Consider the following 23,210-nt stretch of genomic DNA (forward strand, 5'->3'; position numbering starts at 1 on the left):
ATTACTTAGGTTTGATTGTCACATGCACTCCACAAGTAAAATCTAGAAAAATCAACATTTTCTATAGTGTGTACAACATGTAGCTGGTATTTTCCTGTAACTCAATATCGTGAAGTGAAAATGGTGTGCTAGGAAATAGGACTGGTTATCGTCAGTGGTAATATGCTACAGTACACTAAAGTCATATGATAGCTTCTAATGACCTTTAACTTCAGCCTTCATGGTTTAAATCCTTTTTGATTATTTAACTTACTATATATGAATGGTAGACTGTGTTTATAGTAAATAATGTGCTGACTGGTATGACTGACCTCTTTAAATCCAATGCAAAATGTATTTCTTTAGTTGAGTTTAAAATATCTTCAACTTCAGTGATATTTATGAGCTGAACCGAGATTCAGGCACTTACTTGGACTTTACACTGGATGTATGGAGCTTTGTTGAAGCTCAAACACCAGTAAAAATATGTTTGTCAGTATGTACTTACTGAGCAGTAAAAAATGAAGATTTCTGTATAAAAATTTAGTTACTGCTTGGTTGGAGAGTTAATGCTGAAATTTGTCAAAAGTTACTGGAACATGACATTAATGGATAATTTTCTGTATGTCAATATGCCAAATGATTGCCCATAATTTGCAGTTGTCGCGGGTCACCAATGTAGATCTGTACAGTTTAGGTTCAGTATAAATGACAATATACGGTATGAGAATACACTTTATTTACATCAACTGATACCTGATAAAACGTGCATATCTGCTCTACATGAAAGGATAAAATGCAGTAAAACTTCACCGTCAACACCAGAGATTCTCCATTTTCCCTCTGGATCGATAGCAAGGTTACACAACACAGTGTCCCCAACCATAAAAGAATGTGGATGCCGTAAACTTGGAACTAGAATGAGGGTTATTTATGCTGAGCAAATCATGCACAAAAATGTTCCTGAAATCAATTATTGCATCAATTTTATTGATTTGTTTACTTCATTAGGGCAGTTATGTAACTTTGAGATATGCCCAGAAATTTTAATGTAACGTGTCAGTTATTCGTACTGCAGTACAAGTTGTCTACTACAAGTGTTGTGCTAAAGTAACGGAGCTCAAAAGTCAGGTTAACTGATCTTCATCTCACCATGTTACATCCTTATCATAACATTAGAGATTGCCAACACATTGAATGTTCTTCATAAAATTAGAAACTGTCATATTGTGACATAATATTGGGGCTCACACTATCTGCAAGATAATATATAAATTTATTCTGGTGGATGTGGTTCTTGGACATCACGGGATTACAGTTGTAGTAACACTACAATATTTCTTTATTTTCTTTTGAAACTCGTATAATTAAGAAGTTTTTGGATTGTGTACTGTAATAGCTGTGTGCTGTTCAACAGATGTTCTTCTTCCGGAGCTTCTGGTGTGCCTTATCCTCCTCGAACTGGAAATGCCATTGCTTCTTCTGCATGTAAATTGGACACAGACATTAATACCATTACTAGATACACTTGATAAATTTAATCGGTTTACACCTGGGTTTGATAAAGAAGATGGAGAAGATCTGTCCTGGCCAGGAATAATTGGTATGCACTGTTACTTACTTTATAATGCAGTAATGCAGGTGTTTAAGATAATTTTTTTATGACTAATTTATAATTCATTTTTATTTCCAGTTCCAGAAAATTCTCTTAGTGCACAGAGATGTCATGAGGATCTAGCTCTTATCAGAAAAGCTGACTTGGAAAACCATAATCGTGATGGTGGCTTATGGATTGTCATTGACAAAAAAGTGTATGATATTCAGGATTTTGGGTGAGTATGGAAAAAGTTCCTAGTAAACACATTTGTCTTCAATATCTAAAGAAGCTGTGAGAGTAGAGGAAAAAATGATGAAAACTAAAATAAATGGTCCTATGTGCTTTTAGTATCTACCACACTGTAGCATAACAACCTTGCAAAACAGAATAAGTTCAGTGAATAGTTTTCTTTATAGTACCTGATTTTCAATTAAGCTGTTACTTCATAACAGTATAAGAGAGATGTTTAGTTTTGAAATGTTTACATCACCTATTTCAGTGTTACTGCCCAGAAGAGAGATTGATCTGCAATCTGTTCCAACTTTTTAGAATTACTTTCTATAGATGACCATAAAGTGTGATGTATTATATAAGAAAGTACATAATACAGAAATGCTTCTATGTAAACACTCAGAAACAATTGACTTGAGACACCTAACAGCATTCATGAAGCCTGGTGTGGCATTTTCAGAGATTAATAAACTTGCAAAATCTGTCAGAAATAGATATGCTGCCTCCCAATGGTTTCATTACGCCAATCAGAGACTCGAATGATGTTTATAATAATGAAACATCCCTAGCCACCCAGGAAATGAAGAAATGTTTGGGTCTGCTGACACATACCAGTGTCGTAGTTTTCAACATTCCACACCATTATGATTTGCCACTGTGGTCCCGTGTTAACCAAGAAATAAGTGCAGTAAACCAACAGTTCGAAAATATATGTGAACACTTCAGAAATGGTAGTATGATAAACGTAAATGGAATAGCATGCAGATTTTATACTCAGTGTGGTTTACATTTAAATGAACTGGGTAAACATATAGTAACCAAGAAAGGGGTTTGTATAATAGTAAACAAGCCTTACATACTAAATACACAAAAAATAATGTTAGGATGGGATCAACAATCTCACCACAAAACTTATTTAGGAAGGGTGGAGACTGACTGTGTTGGCAAAGTACAGTACAAAGTGAATTGCATTCAAACAGCACAGATTTCTCACTATCTTGTAATAACTCCATGATATTTTTGCATGACAGCATCAGATCTGTAAAAAATAAGATAGATGATCTTAGTATTGTACTGAAAGAAAGAAAGAACTCTATTCTACATATTAATGAACATTGGCAAAATGAGAATCAACTATATTTGTACAAGCTATCAAGCTATTTTTGAGTATAACTAGTCTGAACAACTATGGAGGTACGTCGATATATGTTAGCAATGATCTTTCAGCAAAATACACTAATCTTGACATCAATAATTTCTGCATTGAGAGCGTATTTGAGGCAGCTGCTGTATTATTGTCAGGCCCCAAACTTATTGTAGTGTGTGAATACCGTATTCCTTGATGTCTTTACAGAGGTAAAAGATGGAACACTCTCCCATTTGCAAAAATACAATTAACATAAAATTTTCAAGGTTGGGGATAATGTCCTCCAGTTACACAATTTGTTTTGTGCAATTAACAAGCCAACAAGACAATTTATCATTTCTTCACAATGTTGTAACAAATGCAGAAAGATATATGGATAAAAGAAGGCTCTTTAATTCTGTGTGTCCTCCAGATCATGAAGTACTATGATTAAAATTGCTGGAAAAAATCACACAGACCAATGTGAACAACCCAAATACATTAGAATTGTTAATGATACTCATATCAGTGTTTCCAGATGACAGGTGTGTGATAGAATGGTTCAACTTCATGTCTCAATTTACAAACGTTGATGAAGCTTTTAGCAGCTTTGTCATTCTTGTTTCCAATATAGGTAATAAGTGCTATCCTAAAGTATTTAAAAGACATTAGGGGAAACCAAGCAAAAGTTATCTTAGAAGTTTACAGTGATGGTTCACACTTGACCTCAAAAAATTAAGAACACAAGTCATCAGTCTCTACAACAGATCAAAGAACAGTGAAGAAGACAGGCTTCAGTACTTTCAACTGAAGAAGAGATACAGATTAGAAATTATATAACAGAAACAAATGGTAAATGATAACTATATCCAGCAAGTGCAAAACGAAGGCTGCTTGTAGATTTATCAAATCAGAACTGTGTAACACTAATAGAGCCACTTGTGATACTACCAGTATCACACTTGATGAAATGAATAAGTTCTTTATTAATTCAGATAACAAAGAACACCCAGCTCAATGAAATGAGAACCATAAGTCAGGCTTTAATAAATAGGTAGAAAAATGAAAGTTACTCATATCACACAACAAGGCTGAAACCTGTACATTCACTGATGTTGCAGTAGCTACAGCAAAATTCAGCAACTCGAAATCGGAAAACTTGTATAGCCTGTCAAATTTTGTTATTAAAAAGATAGTGGCCATTATATTGCAACTGCTTTGTGTACTAACAAATTGGATTTTGTATAAGTAGTTTTTTCTGACCCAGTTAAAGATAACATTAGTTGTCCCTCTACGTAAACAAGAAGTCATGTGTTGACAACTACCATCCCATTTCTCTTGTACCAATACCTTTTAAAATAGAATGTTGCATATATCAACTAATTTATAAACATTTCACCTTCATTGGAACTCTGACACTCAGTATGGCATCAGGGAAAACTCATAAACAATGGAGGCTGTTGAAAATGTCGTTTCGGCAATAGTCATATGTTGATGACTTACTAATTGACCTGAGCAAGGCAAGGCATTTGACTGTTTGAGCGTTCTGATTCTAATAGATAAAGTGAGGTGCTATGGCATTCGAGATACAGAGCTCACTCTTATAGCATCGTGTCACGACAATAAGAAGCAGAAGGTCCACTTTAATGATATGAGCTCTGGATTCCTATACGTTACTAGAGGCATGCCTCAAGGATCTTTCCTGGGATCCTTATTGTTAATCATTCTCCACACAAGAACACCAGCACCACCTGCTTTAAAAGTGGCCATTTGGCAGTTGAAATACATCACCTCACATAGTTTTCAATATACTCACACCCTATCATCAGTGGTTGCCAACTTGCACTACAGCTCATCAGTCCAGGTGACCTCCTTCTTTGCTCTAAGGTTGCATGGCTGTGTTCCTGCAGCCACATTTATCTTTGTGCCCTGCAGCATCCAGGGAGCAGAGTACACTTATGGGGAGGTGGTGTTGCCTAGAAATGAATTGCTGGGTGTTATTCTGCAGTTTTGGTTGTCTGCCTACTGTTACAATCTGTGATGATTGGCAACAACCCCTGTAATCAAACTGAGCAAGGGCGAACAGTACAAAAACAATAAGTTCACATTTAGGAGGACAGAGGTGCAAATTTCTCTTTGACCTCCCAGATTTGGTTTTTCTGTGGTTTCCCCAAACCCTTAAAGCAAAAGCTGAGATGGTTCCATTGGACTATACATGGTTTATTTCCTTCCTCAGTCTTCTGCAATCTGAGGTTATCCTCCTATAATGACCTCATCATTAACAGGACATCAAATCTTAATCTTCCTTACTTCCCTGTGATCAACACATTATTTCTGATGGCAGCTGGCTCTGGCAGCAGCATTTTTCCACAAATTGAGGCACTCATTTTATACCCTTGGCATAGTTCCATTTGAATAGCAGAGTGCCTGTGTGACCTAGAAGATGGATTTTCCCATATGGTGGACACTTGTTATCAGATGCACTGATGTTGTGTGTCTTACTCATTTGTACTCCACTGTTACATTAATAACTAGCACAAGTAGTGCTACGCCCAGTCATATGACATGCAAAACTCTTCCATTCACTATCACAGCAGTAGTGCTCACTGTTTGACGTGGCAACAGTTTCTAATTAAGTTGTTTATGAGTGTGTTTATTCACACAGGGTGTGTGGCTACATAAACCCTTTCAAGAGTGGAGCTTTGTAGCTTGCAAATGACGTAATTCGTGGAATTTAAACCATATTTTAAGTATTCATATTTCTTTCTCTATCTATAAAGATGTGTTTGAAAGGGAGAAACTTCTTTGATATGTTAAAAGTATAATACACACCTGCTAAAAAAATTGCCCCGTAGAAGCTTTCTTTAAATTTAAGAAAAAATTCACAGTAAAAATATTAAAACAAATAAATTAAAATGTGAAGTACATCAAATTTAATGATTCCCACCCCCCACTCTTCATAATACAATGCACACACTTCATCATCAACCAAAAATGACATAATTACTGAAAAAAATACTGCAAGCTACCAAATGCTGCAGGTGTTGATGTGATCCTATAAAACATGCTATTCATTTATCCCTGTAAATTATAAGACCGTGTGTGTGTGCTCTGAAACTGGGTAGACACTCGAAGCCCATCAAGGCAGCCAGAACAGTGTAGCATTAGCAGAGCCTGGGCATGAATTACTTACAAAATTCCCACTTCAGGCTGAAAATGTGAAGGGAAGCAATTTCTCAAGTATTATTTATTGAGGAAAGGGGGTTATAGGGAGTTCACAAGGGTGGGGTTATGTGAGATGGAAAGACAATAATAATGTTATTCATGTACAATATGCAGATGTGATGGAATTGCTAGTTACAGATGCAGAGGATTTGCTAGACATACTTTGCCACTGATTGAATGAATGGAACATTTTCTTTGCTCTCAAACTTCCATTTTTTAAATTTTAATTTGGTTTTTATTTATTTACATGCTAGTTACATAAGTTAAAATAGCTAAGTAAGTAATGTAAACAGATCTTTTGATTTGTTAAGTATGGAGCTGCAAAGAGAAATAAAATCAAATGTTTCCCAATATAACTCAAACTTCAATTATATTTAGTGTCTACCAAACTGATGTTTTGAGAATAGGTTGAAAAATGTCCAGACATGTAAAAATGCATAGATTTTGGACAGAAAATCTGCTTCAGAGCTCACATACACATAAACAAGTTTGTTTGTTTGTTTGTGTGTGTGTGTGTGTGTGTGTGTGTGTGTGTGAAGGGGTGTCTTCTAAGCAATTGTCCACCTTTCCTACATGTCTGTGTGTTGCTCAGCACCCCTTCTAACTGTTGAGTAGACATCTGGCTTTATGCACATGTACATCTATACGGTGCGAGCCACATTACAGGGTATGGCAGAGTATGATTCTGGTACCACTATAGGCTATTTCTTCCCTTCCCTGTTCCCTCTGCAAATGGTAGATGGGAACAAAAACTATCAGTAAGCTTCTATATGTGTTCTGATTTTTCTGATTTTCTTGTTACGGCCAGTTGCGAGACATGTGGGAGGAAGTAGTATGTTGCTCTACCGTTATTATAACACACACTTTCAGAATTTTAACAGTCAGCTGCTCTGGAATACACGGCACCTTTCATTTAGAATCTGGGTCATTGCATTTATTGAGCTCTCTTGCTTACTAAATGAACTTGCTACAGAATGCACTACTCTTTATTCTTATATTTTATCTTGGATTTTACATCCATGCATATTAATTTTATAATTGATTTCAAGTGGATTAAGAACATTTGTGTTACATTAAAATTGTGTACTACGATGAGTCTTATACATGGATCCCTGCCAATTCTTTGGTCATGAATTACCAGTGGTGCAGACCTGGCGCTCTCAATGTATAAACTCAAAATTTCAACTTGTCACTTGTTTCCCTTCATAACTTTGAAGCTCTATAGAAACTCTTGTGCTATGCTGCTTGAATACCAACTCTGGAGAAAGGGTAAAGAGAAGAGGTAGATGTAACCACAGCCCCATGTCAATCAGAAATTTGTAGGTTTTCAGAAATATAATTACAATATGTGGATAATATAACTTATTGCTGTTTATTTCTTTGAACTATTTTAGATGAATTGTTTTTCATTTTTGGTCTATTTGTTGAATATATCAATTAATTTTTCATTTTATAGGTCTCTCTCTCAGTGTGGAAGCAACTTATTTACAAAATATTCTGGCCGTGATATTACTCAAGCAATCGATTCAATGTGTCATTCGCAGTCAGCTAAGGAAGCCATTTCATCCTTCCTAATTGGTTATTACATGGAACCTGACCAGGAGTTACTGCAGGTTTTATAAGCATTTGATAAGCCTCATAATTTGACAATGCATATTATTTTGCACCATCTTTATACAATCTATATTTTCAGGTTTCTGACATAAATAATGTTGTTTTACCATTGATGGATGTAGAAAGAAGCGTTGGGTATATCCTCGGTCTTCATGCCCACAGACTTTTCTTAAGCACACCACTGCAACCTGCAGAAGATGACGCTCAACGATGGCTTAATGCACCCTTTTTGAGAGCAGGACCACAGGATTTGCGTCCTTCTAATCCATATGATGAAGAAAAAGGAGAAGCGAGAAGCACTAGTTCTACAACTGTGACAACTCCCACAGAGTCTCATAATGTTTATTGTGGGCTGCCACATCACAATAAAGATAGAGCTTCTCACTTCCTACAAGCTCTTACAGAGAACAAACTCACGGTTTGTACTAATATAACTTACAATTTTTTCCCTGTAAGTCTGACTTTGATATTGAATTTTTGATGAAAATAAGTATATTGTCATTTAGTCCATAACATAGGGAACAATCTTCATTACTCTATCTGAAAAAATATAATTTATGGATGAGAAACACTTTGTGGTATTTCTTTGAGGTACTGTTCACTAAGTCAATTAATATTATCACTTTTAGGCTTTCTTTATTGTGTTGTGTACGTTATTTTGGTCAGAGCTTTCTATGTGCTAGTGATATAAATGGTATGGTATTGTGTATGTTGAATTGGTTGTATTGCCATATCCTCTCTGAACTGTAGTTACAACATTGTCAGTCACTCAGAACTTGATTTGAAACTATACTTTGCAGGCTATGTCTGCTATGACTGTTGAACACATTAGCTTAAGAACACACCGTATTCTGGAAACAGGCATGCTGTATTGTGTTAGTTTCGTGAGGTACATATGAGAGATACTTATGTGGTGATGAGACTAATCTCTGAAATGTGTCATGCAAAATAGGTTCACCAGCATTTTACTCATTGCAGTATGTGATCTTATTTTCCCTATTAAATGGAAGTTAAGTCTGCTCATTGTGATACCAGGAGTTGATCTGAGATTATTTTAAATTTCAATCTTACTTTTGTACAAAGTAATAACAAAAGCATGTAGTACGGTGTCTCTAATGAATAATGATTGTAAACTCTCACTTAGTTGTGAAATTAGTTGTAAAATTATGTTAATTATAAATCATATTTTGCATATAGAAACCCAGACAAAAAAAGTGGAAGAAGTAATTGTCAGTTAAAGACATAATATCTGTAAATGAATCCATGATCAGGTTATGGCAGTTTATTAGTGAAGGTCTAGCTCGATCACGTAAAATGTACAGTTCACAATTACCGGTTTTCACCATTACCATCTGCAGGTCTGTTACAAATAGAAATAAACTGTGGTGTAACAACCTAAGTTCAGTTACCTGAAGCAATTCCTACAACAGGCCTAGTGATACATAAGAACAATAAAATATATACTAATGAGATTAACATACAAGTATATCATAAAAATATTTTGATGTGTCAACATCATACAACACGTCTAGGTACATAATAAGTGCTGGTAATGGCCCCGAGTGCATTCTGTATGTATACAAATAACTTGAGGCCAGACAAGGACACTAATACTAGGGTACACGAGTAACCAGTATTATGAATTCAGTAATTAGTACAATATACACTCCTGGAAATGGAAAAAAGAACACATTGACAACGGTGTGTCAGACCCACCATACTTGCTCCGGGCACTGCGAGAGGGCTGTACAAGCAATGATCACACGCACGGCACAGAGGACACACCAGGAACCATGGTGTTGGCTGTCGAATGGCGCTAGCTGCGCAGCATTTGTGCACCGCCGCCGTCAGTGTCAGCCAGTTTGCCGTGGCATACGGAGCTCCATCGCAGTCTTTAACACTGGTAGCATGCCGCGACAGCGTGGACGTGAACCGTATGTGCAGTTGACGGACTTTGAGTGAGGGCGTATAGTGGGCATGCGGGAGGCCGGGTGGACGTACCGCCGAATTGCTCAACACGTGGGGCGTGAGGTCTCCACAGTACATCGATGTTGTCGCCAGTGGTCAGCGGAAGGTGCACGTGCCCGTCAACCTGGGACCGGACCGCAGCGACGCACGGATGCACACCAAGACCGTAGGATCCTACGCAGTGCCGTAGGGGACCGCACCGCCACTTCCCAGCAAATTAGGGGGACTGTTGCTCCTGGGGTATTGGTGAGGACCATTCACAACCGTCTCCATGAAGCTGGGCTACGGTCCCGCACACCGTTAGGCCGTCTTCCGCTCACGCCCCAACATCGTGCAGCCCGCCTCCAGTGGTGTCGCGCCAGGTGTGAATGGAGGGACGAATGGAGACGTGTCGTCTTCAGCGATGAGAGTCGCTTCTGCCTTGGTGCCAATGATGGTCGTATGCGTGTTTGGCGCCGTGCAGGTGAGCGCCACAATCAGGACTGCATACGACCGAGGCACACAGGGCCAACACCCGGCATCATGGTGTGGGGAGCGATCTCCTACACTGGCCGTACACCACTGGTGATCGTCGAGGGGACACTGAATAGTGCACGGTACATCCAAACCGTCATCGAACCCATCGTTCTACCATTCCTAGACCGGCAAGGGAACTTGCTGTTCCAACAGGACAATGCACGTCCGCATGTATCCCGTGCCACCCAACGTGCTCTAGAAGGTGTAAGTCAACTACCCTGGCCAGCAAGATCTCCGGATCTGTCCCCCATTTAGCATGTTTGGGACTGGATGAAGCGTCGTCTCACGCGGTCTGCACGTCCAGCACGAACGCTGGTCCAACTGAGGCGCCAGGTGGAAATGGCATGGCAAGCCGTTCCACAGGACTACATCCAGCATCTCTACGATCGTCTCCATGGGAGAATAGCAGCCTGCATTGCTGCGAAAGGTGGGTATACACTGTACTAGTGCCGACATTGTGCATGCTCTGTTGCCTGTGTCTATGTGCCTGTGGTTCTGTCAGTGTGATCATGTGATGTATCTGACCCCAGGAATGTGTCAATAAAGTTTCCCCTTCCTGGGACAATGAATTCACGGTGTTCTTATTTCAATTTCCAGGAGTGTACAAGTCATAATTAAAAGTATTACATATGGCAAAACGAGCATGTGACAATAAAACATGAACTGACATTCAGTATGTGGAAGTAAAATCCATACTTAAATTCCATATGAAATGTGTAAAAAGTAATAATAGGAAGCTCCTAGTCCAGCATATTAAATAACACAAAACAGTGTAAGATTCAGAATAAAAAGGTTAGAAGTACACTATGTGATCAAAAGTATCCGGACACCACCAAAAACACGCGTTTTTCATATTAGGTGCGTTGTGCTGCCACCTACTGCCAGGTAATTCATATCAGTGGCCTCAGTAGTCATTAGACATCGTGAGAGAGCAGAATGGGGTGCTACGCAGAATTCACGGACTTCAAACATGGTCAGGTGATTGGGTGTCACTTGTGTCATACATCCATACGTGAGATTTCCACACTCCTTAACATCCCCAGGTCCACTGTTTCTGATGTGATAGCGAAGTGGAAATGTGAAGGGACATATACAGCACAAAAGCATACAGGCTGACCTCATCTGTTGACAGACAGAGACAGCTGACAGTTGAAGAGGGTAGTAATGTGTAATAGGCAGATTTCTATCCAGACCATCATGCAGGAATTCCAAAGTGCATCAGGAGCCACTGCAAGTACTGTGACAGTTAGGTGGGGAGTGAGAAAACTTGGAATTCATGGTCAAGCGGCTGCTCGTAAGCCACACATCACGCCAGTAAATGCTAAACGACGCCTCGCTTAAGTAAGGAGAGTAAGCGTTGGTTGACTGAACAGTGGAAAAATGTTGTGTGAAGTGATGAATCACGGTACACAATGTGACGATCCAATGGCAAGGTGTGGGTATGACGAATTCCCAGTGAACGTCATCTGCCAGCGTGTGTAGTGCCAACACTAAAATTCGGAGGCGGTTGTATTATGCTGTGGTCATGTTTTTCATGTTGTTTTGCATGCCACTATCACAGTACAGGACTACACTGATGTTTTAAGCACCTTATTGCTTCCCCCTGTTGAAGAGCAATTTGGGGACGGTGATTACATCTTTCAACACAATCAAGCACCTGTTCATAACGCATGGCCTGTGGCAGAGTGGTTTCATGACAATAACATCCCTGTAATGGACTGACCTGCACAGAGTCATGTTCTGAATCCTATAGAACACTTTTGGGATGTTTTGGAATGCCGACTTTGTGCCAGGCCTCATCGACTGACATTGGTACCTCTCCTTAGTGTAGCACTGTGTGAAGAATGGGCTGCCATTCCCCAAGAAACTTTCCAGCACCTGGTTGAACGTATGCCTGCAAGAGTGGAAGCTGTTGAAAAGGCTAACGTTGGGCCAACACCATATTGAAGGGAGGCCACCACGAACTTGTAAGTAATTTTCAGCCAAGTGTCCAGTACTTTTGATCACATAGTATAACATCACATGTACAAGGTGCATTCCATAAGTAATGCAACCAAATTCATAAAAAATCATTTATTGAATATATTCGTACAAATAATCAAAAATTTTCAAAATAGCACCCTCTTGCATTGATAGACTTGTGGAGGCAGTGTTTCCATGCCTGGAAGGCATCCTGGGATGCCTTTTCTGGAATGTCCTTTAGAGCTGATGTAACATGTGCCTGGATGCTTTCAATTGTGTCCCAATGTTTTCCTTTCATGACTCCTTTTAACCAAGGAAAGAAAAAAAAGTTAGCGAGAGCCAGGTCAGGACTGTAGGCAGGCTCGGGAACCAATGGGGTCGTTGCCCTGGCCAGAAAGTCGAAGACAATGATGGCCCTGTGACTCGGCGCGCTGTTTTGGTGAACTTTCCACATGTTCTTGATGTCGCTTCGGCAGTGCGAGACACTCCTTTTCAGTCTTTTGAGCACTTACAAGCAGAAAGCTGAGTTCACTGTAGTACCGGTAGGAACGAATTCATGGTGGACAATGCCTCTAATGTCAAAGAAGACAATGAGCATGGTTTTGATCCTGGACTTGCTCATGGGTGCCTTCTTGGGACGGGGCGACGATGGGGTGTGCCACTCTGTATTCTGCCTTTTTGTCTCAGGGTAGTACTAAAAAATCCGTGACTCATCACCAGTGATAACTGAGTTTAAAAAATGAGGGCCATTTTCACACATTTCGAACATTTCTCGACACTGAAGCACTCGCATGTGCTTGTTTCGCCGGTCAACACTTTTGGGACGAGTTTTGCACACACCTTTCTCATGTTCAAATCTTGGGTTACAAGGCAGAAAACGATTGTTTTTGACATGTTTAGAGTTTGAGCTATCAATTGAAGGATCAGCCGTTTGTCAGAGTTCAATCAATCGTGCACATGCATCACATTATCGTCGACTCGTGCGGTTGTTGGCCGTCCGCTGCGAGGTTCGTCGGTGATCTCCTCTCGGCCCTCCATGAACGACTTGTGCCATACCATGTTCAAATCTTGGGTTACAAGGCAGAAAACGATTGTTTTTGACATGTTTAGAGTTTGAGCTATCAATTGAAGGATCAGCCGTTTGTCAGAGTTCAATCAATCGTGCACATGCATCACATTATCGTCGACTCATGCGGTTGATGGCCGTCCACTGCAAGGTTCGTTGGTGATCTCCTCTCGGCCCTCCATGAACGACTTGTGCCATTGGAAAACATGTGATTTGGACAAGCAATCAGTCCCAAAGGCATGGTGAAGTAATGGAAATGTTTCGGTGGTGGACTGCCCAAGTTAAACGCAAAATTTAATAGTGTAACATTGCTCTACAGAATGATCCATTGTGCCGTGTTACATAAACTCAAAACGGGGTCGAGGGAAATGCACGTCTTGACTCTCTGGCAGCTCGGAGCCGAATGAGACAAATCGCGTTTTGAAGCTAACGGCCCCCTCCATTTAGCCCAGCTGGTTAAAACACGCTGTGGTGTACCATTGTGTCAGAAAAAAATTGGTCGCATTATTTATGGAACGCACTCTGTACAAGTTGAAACTTTCCAGTGAAACAATTAAACATAAATGCAAATTATAAGATAATTAACAAGACGAAGACTATTAATTAAAATGTCCCTAGTCGACGACACATTCAGAGTGGAATCTCAGTAGCATTGCCTTGTGGTTTCTGTCTAAGAAGTTTTTGTTTTCCTATCACAGAACTTGCAGAAGAAGGCCCAGTCTCTTTGCTGCTGGTCAGTGCACACAACCCCATGCCGAGCTGCTGTGGCATGCAAAACTGTCCAAACTAGCAGGTTTCTGAATATATCAAAATAAGCTTTCAAGTTAAACTCATTCTGTTCATTCAGAAGTAATCCCAAATCCCATTTTCTGTGTTTGTAAGTTTCCATTTCCTCCAGTAGGGTCAATAATTGTCCTAAAATTAGTCTTGAAACTTCTTCCTGTCTGACCAATATAAAGCTTTTCAGTCTTGGCAGTTGATGCTGTAGACACCAGATTCTAAATATCTGTAGACAAATAGTAGACAGAAAATAGGAAGTGAGACACCAATTTTTCGGCAGGATAGCCACACTCATGAACATAAAAATACAGATAATGAAATGAATCTTCTGAATAAGTGTCTATATTTTAGTAATACTCCGAAATTGATCCCAGGCATTTAAAAAAATCTAGAATTAAAAGTTGCTCGTTACGTAGCCAAAATCAATAAATTTAAACAAAAGGACATAGCAGCAAAAGCTAACAAACATATGCCCAAAGCAATCTGTTATAAACATAATAATGCAAAACATATAAAAGCACTTTAAAGTCTGAATCAGAAATTAAAAATGGAAAGGACTGTAGTTACGAGAACTGACAAAGGGAATGCTCCCATCATAATTTGCAATTATGACTGAATTTAAAAAAACTGAAAAATTCCTTGCAAATAATAACATAGTTGAGAACAAGAGAAATCCTGTGATAAATTGCAGTCAGAAATAAGGAAAAAATTGAAAACAGTAGCTTTTTGTTTACAAATGAGGAAGAGAATCGTAGATTAAAAATGATGAATCTATCTATTTCAGTGCCTTGGTTACAAATTAAATTGCAAAAGGGTGGGTTGGGGGGAACCAGTTACGCCAATTATTAACAGTATTTCATATCCCTATTATATAGTTAACCAAGAATGCAACCTAAGACTGAGGGCAGTATATACTTAGAAAAACAGTTTGCATAGAAAAACAGTACTATCAGCAAACCCCAAGTATATATTGCTGACATACGAAGTTCACCTTTTAGTATTTTGTTTACTAATAGCTGCTCACACGGTTGCAGATGACATGATGCTCACTGTGTAAAAAGACAACAACAGAAAATAAAGCACACAGAAAATATGTTGCAAACAGCGACAAGAATTTCTGAAAATATGCTGTAACATACAATAAATAAGGTAGTATGAAAGTATCCATAGAAAACTGTATATTCAAAAAACGAATAGTAAAAATGTAGTAACGTGCTACTGTGTTTGTATAACCATGCTATTTTCTGCATGTTTTAGGTTAAAAACCCCACTGATGATGGTGATATTTGTCACCGAAACTAGTTTGGGAGAGTAAAGAAATAAACAAATAACAAGGTGTGTTGCATCAAGGCAGACTCAATTTGCTGAAAGGTGGAAGACATAAGATTAGTGTATTTAGGAAGCAATGGCTACTGAGATTATTATAACCGCGAAATGCTGTCACTCTAAAAAGCATAAATGGGCATCCTTTAGAGCCTTGATCAATAGGATGCTAAAACTGCCACACACTCATAACAATGAATTGGAAGAATTGAATGTAGCCAGGACAAGTGGATGTAAGGAATGTGATGTAATGAACCTTCATAACAAGCTCAAGTCAAAAATACATGACAAGAAGGAGAAATAGATCCAGAGGGGAAGAGGTTTGTTGCTATGTCATACAAGGGTGCATTTTCGGACAGAATCGCACAAGCCTTCACAAAAATGAAAGAAAAAATTTCATTTGAAATTAAAGGTATAGTTGGTTCTAGGCAACACCACAAAGTTAATAACAATAACAACAACAACAACAACAACAACAACAAATAATATTTAGAATCTGGTAACTACAGGACCAGCTATCAAGACTGAAAAGTTTTATTCAGATATGAAGGAATTTTAAGATTTGTGTTAGAGAACATATGTGTAGCCAAAATAAGAGCATTTTTGTTATACATTTGGATAAAGAAAATTATAAGGCAGGAAATGTAGAGGATAATATGGAAGTCTTGCATAAGGCGCTAAAAGGACAATTATTGAACCCATTGGAAAGAATGGAAATTTACCTACATAGACAACAGTGACTGGGATTACTGCTAAATTAACACAATGAGTTTTAACTTGAATGCTTATTTTGATGTATTGAGAAACCTGCTAGTTTGAGCAGTGTCATGTACCACAGCCGCTTGGCATGGGCTTGTGTGTATCTTGCGCTAGCTTTGAGGAGACAGCTTTTTTCCACAAGCTCCGCCTCAGGGAAACAAAAACTTCTTAGACAAAATCCATGATGCAGTGTCACTGAAATTTCACCCCGAATGTGTAATTGATTTTTGAGATTATGAATAAAGTCTTTGTCTTGTTACTTATCCTACACTTAATGATTATATTTAATAGTTTTGTTGTGCTGAAAGGTTTCAATTTATAGATGTTACTTTTAAACTTATTATTCTGAATTTTATACTATTTTGTGTTATTTACTTTGCCAGGTAGGAGCTCCATATTATTACTCTTTACACATTTTACGTGGATTTTAAATATGAGTTTTATTTCCACATATTGTATATCAGTTCATGTTTTATTGTCACACACTCATTTTGCAATGTTAAGTAATTTTAATTAATGGCCATGCATATTATAAATTAACAACTGAATTTATGATACTGGTTACTCACGTACCCTAGTATTAGTGTCCTCTACTGACCACAGTTACTGATATAAATACAGGATGCAGCCGGGCCATTACCGACACTAATTATGTACCCAGATATTGCTTCAGGTTGTTATACCACAGTTTTTCTATTTGTAACAGATCTGAAGATGGCAATGGCCAAAACTGATGATGGTGCATTCTAAAATTCATGTGATCAAAACAAACCTTTATAAATAAAGTAATTATCACTTTATCAGGTTGTTGAATTCCTGTGCACATCATGCAGAGACTCTGGTGTTGATATGGTAGTGGCATAACTTCAGTTTAGAACTTATACAATGATGAAATAAATTATTCAAGAACTGGTAATGAAAAAAATAAATACAAGTTTTAAAATGTAGATAACATTATGATATTTATATAATTTAAAATCAAAGATCATCTTGGGAAAAATGGGATGTTCTAATTAATTCTTTCTTCATTTCCTTAAAGACTCTCCCAATAAGAACTTATTTGAGTTAGTAACACTATCAACTTAATTCCCACTGTAAAGTTCCCCACTAGGGTAGCCAATTGCTCAGAAACAGCCATTGGTAATATCTTTATAGAAAAGTCCAAGCAAAATTATATTACAAAACCAATAGTCAATGGCCTCTCAGATCATGATATGCTGATCCTTCTGTTACATGTTAACACTGAACAGGATATAAAATGTGTTAAATCTGAGCTCAAGAGGGTAATCAATAAGCCAAAAATTATTTTAGGACACATCTCAGAGACATTCACTGGACTGATGTTTACAGTGCTCAGGGCATGCATGAAAAATATAAAGCTTTTGCTAATAAAGTGCTTACCTTATTCGAACACTGTTTTCTCCAAAAACTTACCAAGGTTAGAGCTAAGTCTACAAAGAAGCCGTGGATTGCTCAAGGAATACGGGCATCTTGTAAAACAAAAAGAAAACTGTATCTGTCAATCCGAAACAGTTCCGATGTTGATGCTACAGCACATTGCAAGAAATACTGCAAAAATTAAAGACTGTAATATGGACATCAAAGCAAATATACTACAAGGAAAAGATAGTCATATCAGATAACAAAAGAAAGACAATATGGGATATAGTGAAGGAGGAGACTGGTAGAACCAGACATGAGGAGGGACAAACAGCATTAAGAGTAAATGATACATTGGTGACAGATGTGCATAGTGTTGCAGAACTTTTTAACAAACATTTCATAACTGTTACTGAAAAGATGGAGTTGTCAGGTTCTGTAGATGCTGCTATGGAATACCTCAGACCAGACATTTCAAGTAACTTCCATAATATGAATTTGACCCTCACTACCCCAGCAGTAATAATATCCATCATAAAAGCTTTAAAATCAAAAACATCTAGTGGGTATGATGAAATATCAACAAAGCAAATTAAAGAATGTGATTCTGAGTTAAGGAACATATTAAGCTATCTGTGTAACCAGTCGTTTATCAGTGGAATATTTCCTGAATGGTTAAAATATGCTGAAGTTAAGCCACTGTTTAATAAAGGAGATAAAGAAATAACATCAAATTTCCGCCCAATTTCACTTTTGCCTGCATTCTCAAGCATTTTAGAAAAAGTAATGTACAATCGGCTTTATAACCATCTTATCTCAAATAACATACTGTCAAAGTCACAGTTAGGATTTCTAAAGGGTTCTGATATCTAGAAGGCTATCTACACTTACAGTGAAAATGTGCTTAATTCCTTCGATAAAAAATTGCAGGCAACTGGTATATTTTGTGATCTGTCAATGGCATTTGACTGTGTAAATCATCATATCCTTAGAATATTATAGTGTAACAGGAAATGCTGCAAAATGGTTCAAATCTTATATCTCTGGCAGGAAACAAAGGGTGTTATTAGGAAAGAGACATGTATCAAGCTATCAGGCATCATCCAACTGGGAACTAATTACATGTGGGGGTCCCACAAGTTCCAATTTTAGGGCCCTTACTATTTCTTGTGTATATCAATGACCTTTCATCAGTAACATTAGCAGATGCCAAGTTCGTTTTGTTTACCGATGATACGAACATTGCAATAAATATCAAATCAAGTGCAGTCTTAGAAAGATCAACTAATAAAATATTTGTGGACATTAATCACTGGTTCCTAGCCAGTTCTTTGTCACAAAACGTTGGAGAAACACACTACATGCAGTTCAGAACTTGTAAGCGGTGTCCCAAGAGTGAATGCCTAACATAAGAAGTGGACAGTATTAAATTCTTGGGATTACAGCTTGATGATAAATTGAACTGGGAAACGCACACCACAGAACTGCTGAAGCATCTTAACAAATCTCTATTTGCAATGCGAATTGTGTCAGACATAGGGGATATAAAAATGAAAAAGCTTGCATACTATGCTTACTTTCATTCCATAATGTCATATGGGATTATTTTTTGGGGTAATTCATCAAGCCAAGCTAAAGTTTTCTGGGCACAAAAACGTGCAGTAAGAGTTATATGTGGTGTAAACCCAAGAACATCCTGCAGAAGCCTGTTTAGGGGACTAGGGATACTGACTATGGCTTCCCAATATATTAATTCCGTAATGAAATTTGTCATTAAAAATTTATCACTTTTTCAAACCAACAGCTCAATTCATGGAATCAATACTAGAAATAAAAATAATCTTCACAAGGATTTAAAGTCACTTAGTCTTGTACAGAAAGGTGTGCTTTATTCAGGAACACACATTTTCAATAACTTGCCAGCAGCCATAAAAAGCTTAACAACCAATGAAATTCAGTTTAAGAGAAGCCTAAGAATTTTTTGGTGGCCAACTCCTACTCCATTGACGAATTTCTCAGTAGAACCAAGTGATTTGTGTGTGTATATATACAAGTACAATATAACTCCTGCACAATTTCAGTGCAGGAATGAGTTCATTATATATATATATATATATATATATATATATATATATATATATATATATATATATATATATATATATATACACACACACACACACACATTCCACGTGGGAAAAATATATCTAAAAACAAAGATGATGTGACTTACCGCACACACACATTCCACGTGGGAAAAATATATCTAAAAACAAAGATGATGTGACTTACCGAACGAAAGCGCTGGCAGGTCGATAGACACACAAACAAACACAAACACACACACAAAATTCAAGGTTTTGCAACAAACTGTTGCCTCATCAGGAAAGAGGGAAGGAGAGGGAAAGACGAAAGGATGTGGGTTTTAAGGGAGAGGGTAAGGAGTCATTCCAATCCCGGGAGTGGAAAGACTTACCTTAGGGGGAAAAAAGGACAGGTATACACTCGCGCACACACACACACATATCCATCCACACATATACAGACACAAGCAGACATATTTAAAGACAAAGAGTTTGGGCAGAGATGTCAGTCGAGGCGGAAGTGAAGAGGCAAAGATGATGTTGAATGACAGGTGAGGTATGAGTGGCGGCAACTTGAAATTAGCGGAGATTGAGGCCTGGTGGGTAACGGGAAGAGAGGATATATTGAAGAGTAAGTTCCCAACTCCGGAGTTCGGATAGGTTGGTGTTGGTGGGTAGTATCCAGATTACCCAGACGGTGTAACACTGTGCCAAGATGTGCTGGCCATGCACCAAGGCATGTTTAGCCACAGGGTGATCCTCATTACCAACAAACACTATCTGCCTGTGTCCATTCATGCGAATGTACAGTTTGTTGCTGGTCATTCCCACATAGAATGCATCACAGTGTAGGCAGGTCAGTTGGTAAATCATGTGGGTGCTTTCACATGTGGCTCTGCCTTTGATCGTGTACACCTTCCAGGTTACAGGACTGGAGTAGGTGGTGGTTGGTTCGTTGGTTTAAGGATTAAAGGGACCAAACTGCAGAGGTCATCGGTCCCTAGTAGGTGGTGGTGGGAGGGTGCATGGGACAGGTTTTACACTGGGGGCGGTTACAAGGATAGGAGCCAGAAGGTAGGGAAGGTGGTTTGGGGATTTCATAGGGATGAATTAACAGGTTACGAAGCTTAGGTGGACGGCGAAAAGACACTCTTGGTGGAGTGGGGAGGATTTCATGAAGGATGGATCTCATTTCAGGGCAGGATTTGAGGAAGTCGTATCCCTGCTGGAGAACCACATTCAGAGTCTGGTCCAGTCCCGGAAAGTATCCTGTCACAAGTGGGGCACTTTTGTGGTTCTTCTGTGGGGGGATTCTGGGTTCGAGGGGATGAGGAAGTGGCTCTGGTTATTTGCTTCTGTACCAGGTCGGGAGGGTAGTTGCGAGATGCAAAAGCTGTTGTCAGGTTGTTGGTGTAATGGTTCAGGGATTCCGGACTGGAGCAGATTCATTTGCCACGAAGACCTAGGCTATAGGGAAGGGACCGTTTGATGTGGAATGAGTGGCAGCTGTCATAATGGAGGTACTGTTGCTTGTTGGTGGGTTTGATGTGGACGGACGTGTGAAGCTGGCCATTGGACAGGTGGAGGTCAACGTCAAGGAAAGTGGCATGGGATTTGGAGTAGGACCAGGTGAATCTGATGGAACCAAAGGAGTTGAGGTTGGAGAGGAAATTCTGAAGTTCTTCTTCACTGTGAGTCCAGATCATGAAGACGTCATCAATAAATCTGTACCAAACTTTGGGTTGGCAGGCCTGGGTAACCAAGAAGGCTTCCTCTAAGCGACCCATGAATAGGTTGGCGTACGAGGGGGCCATCCTGGTACCCATGGCTGTTCCCTGTAATTGTTGGTATGTCTGGCCTTCAAAAGTGAAGAAGTTGTGGGTCAGCTTCATCATGACCCACAACTTCTTCACTTTTGAAGGCCAGACATACCAACAATTAAAGGGAACAGCCATGGGTACCAGGATGGCCCCCTCGTACGCCAACCTATTCATGGGTCGCTTAGAGGAAGCCTTCTTGGTTACCCAGGCCTGCCAACCCAAAGTTTGGTACAGATTTATTGATGACATTGTCATGATCTGTACTCACAGTGAAGAAGAACTCCAGAATTTCCACTCCAACCTCAACTCCTTTGGTTCCATCAGATTCACCTGGTCCTACTCCAAATCCCATGCCACTTTCCTTGACGTTGACCTCCACCTGTCCAATGGCCAGCTTCACACGTCCGTCCACATCAAACCCACCAACAAGCAACAGTACCTCCATTATGACAGCTGCCACCCATTCCACATCAAACGGTCCCTTCCCTATAGCCTAGGTCTTCGTGGCAAATGAATCTGCTCCAGTCCGGAATCCCTGAACTATTACACCAACAACCTGACAACAGCTTTCGCATCTCGCAACTACCCTCCCGACCTGGTACAGAAGCAAATAACCAGAGCCACTTCCTCATCCCCTCGAACCCAGAATCCCCCACAGAAGAACCACAAAAGTGCCGCACTTGTGACAGGATACTTTCCGGGACTGGACCAGACTCTGAATGTGGCTCTCCAGCAGGGATACGACTTCCTCAAATCCTGCCCTGAAATGAGATCCATCCTTCATGAAATCCTCCCCACTCCACCAAGAGTGTCTTTCCGCCGTCCACCTAACCTTCATAACCTGTTAGTTCATCCCTATGAAATCCCCAAACCACTTTCCCTACCTTCTGGCTCCTATCCTTGTAACCGCCCCCGGTGTAAAACCTGTCCCATGCACCCTCCCACCACCACCTACTCCAGTCCTGTAACCCGGAAGGTGTACACGATCAAAGGCAGAGCCACATGTGAAAGCACCCACATGATTTACCAACTGACCTGCCTACACTGTGATGCATTCTATGTGGGAATGACCAGCAACAAACTGTCCATTCGCATGAATGGACACAGGCAGATAGTGTTTGTTGGTAATGAGGATCACCCTGTGGCTAAACATGCCTTGGTGCATGGCCAGCACATCTTGGCACAGTGTTACACCATCCGGGTAATCTGGATACTTCCCACCAACACCAACCTATCCGAACTCCGGAGATGGGAACTTGCTCTTCAATATATCCTCTCTTCCCGTTACCCACCAGGCCTCAATCTCCGCTAATTTCAAGTTGCCGCCACTCATACCTCACCTGTCATTCAACATAATCTTTGCCTCTTCACTTCCGCCTCGACTGACATCTCTGCCCAAACTCTTTGTCTTTAAATATGTCTGCTTGTGTCTGTATATGTGTGGATGGATATGTGTGTGTGTGTGCGCGAGTGTATACCTGTCCTTTTTTCCCCCTAAGGTAAGTCTTTCCGCTCCCGGGTTTGGAATGACTCCTTACCCTCTCCCTTAAAACCCACAATTTCGTCTTTCCCTCTCCTTCCCTCTTTCCTGATGAGGCAACAGTTTGTTGCGAAAGCTTGAATTTTGTGTGTGTGTTTGTGTTTGTTTGTGTGTCTATCGACCTGCCAGCGCTATATATATGTGTGTGTGTGTGTGTGTGTGTGTGTGTGTGTGTGTGTAACTACAATCTAACTTCTACACCATTTCAGTGCAGTAATGTGTTCATTGTAAATATTTTAG

General features: G+C 39.5%; 1 protein-coding gene across 1 annotated transcript in view; it reads left to right on the top strand.

Moving 5' to 3' along the window:
• The window catches only part of LOC126248847 (E3 ubiquitin-protein ligase HERC2), an 851,297-nt gene that overhangs the window by 262,540 nt on the left and 565,547 nt on the right, over positions 1-23,210 (top strand). The window contains exons 23-26 of the mRNA XM_049950269.1: positions 1,397-1,582; positions 1,673-1,811; positions 7,615-7,771; positions 7,852-8,190. Coding sequence (XP_049806226.1) covers positions 1,397-1,582; positions 1,673-1,811; positions 7,615-7,771; positions 7,852-8,190 — 821 coding nt within the window. The remainder of the gene's footprint in view (positions 1-1,396; positions 1,583-1,672; positions 1,812-7,614; positions 7,772-7,851; positions 8,191-23,210) is intronic.

The sequence above is a fragment of the Schistocerca nitens genome, chromosome 3 (genome assembly GCF_023898315.1).
Source record: "Schistocerca nitens isolate TAMUIC-IGC-003100 chromosome 3, iqSchNite1.1, whole genome shotgun sequence".
NCBI classification, from domain to species: domain Eukaryota; kingdom Metazoa; phylum Arthropoda; class Insecta; order Orthoptera; family Acrididae; genus Schistocerca; species Schistocerca nitens.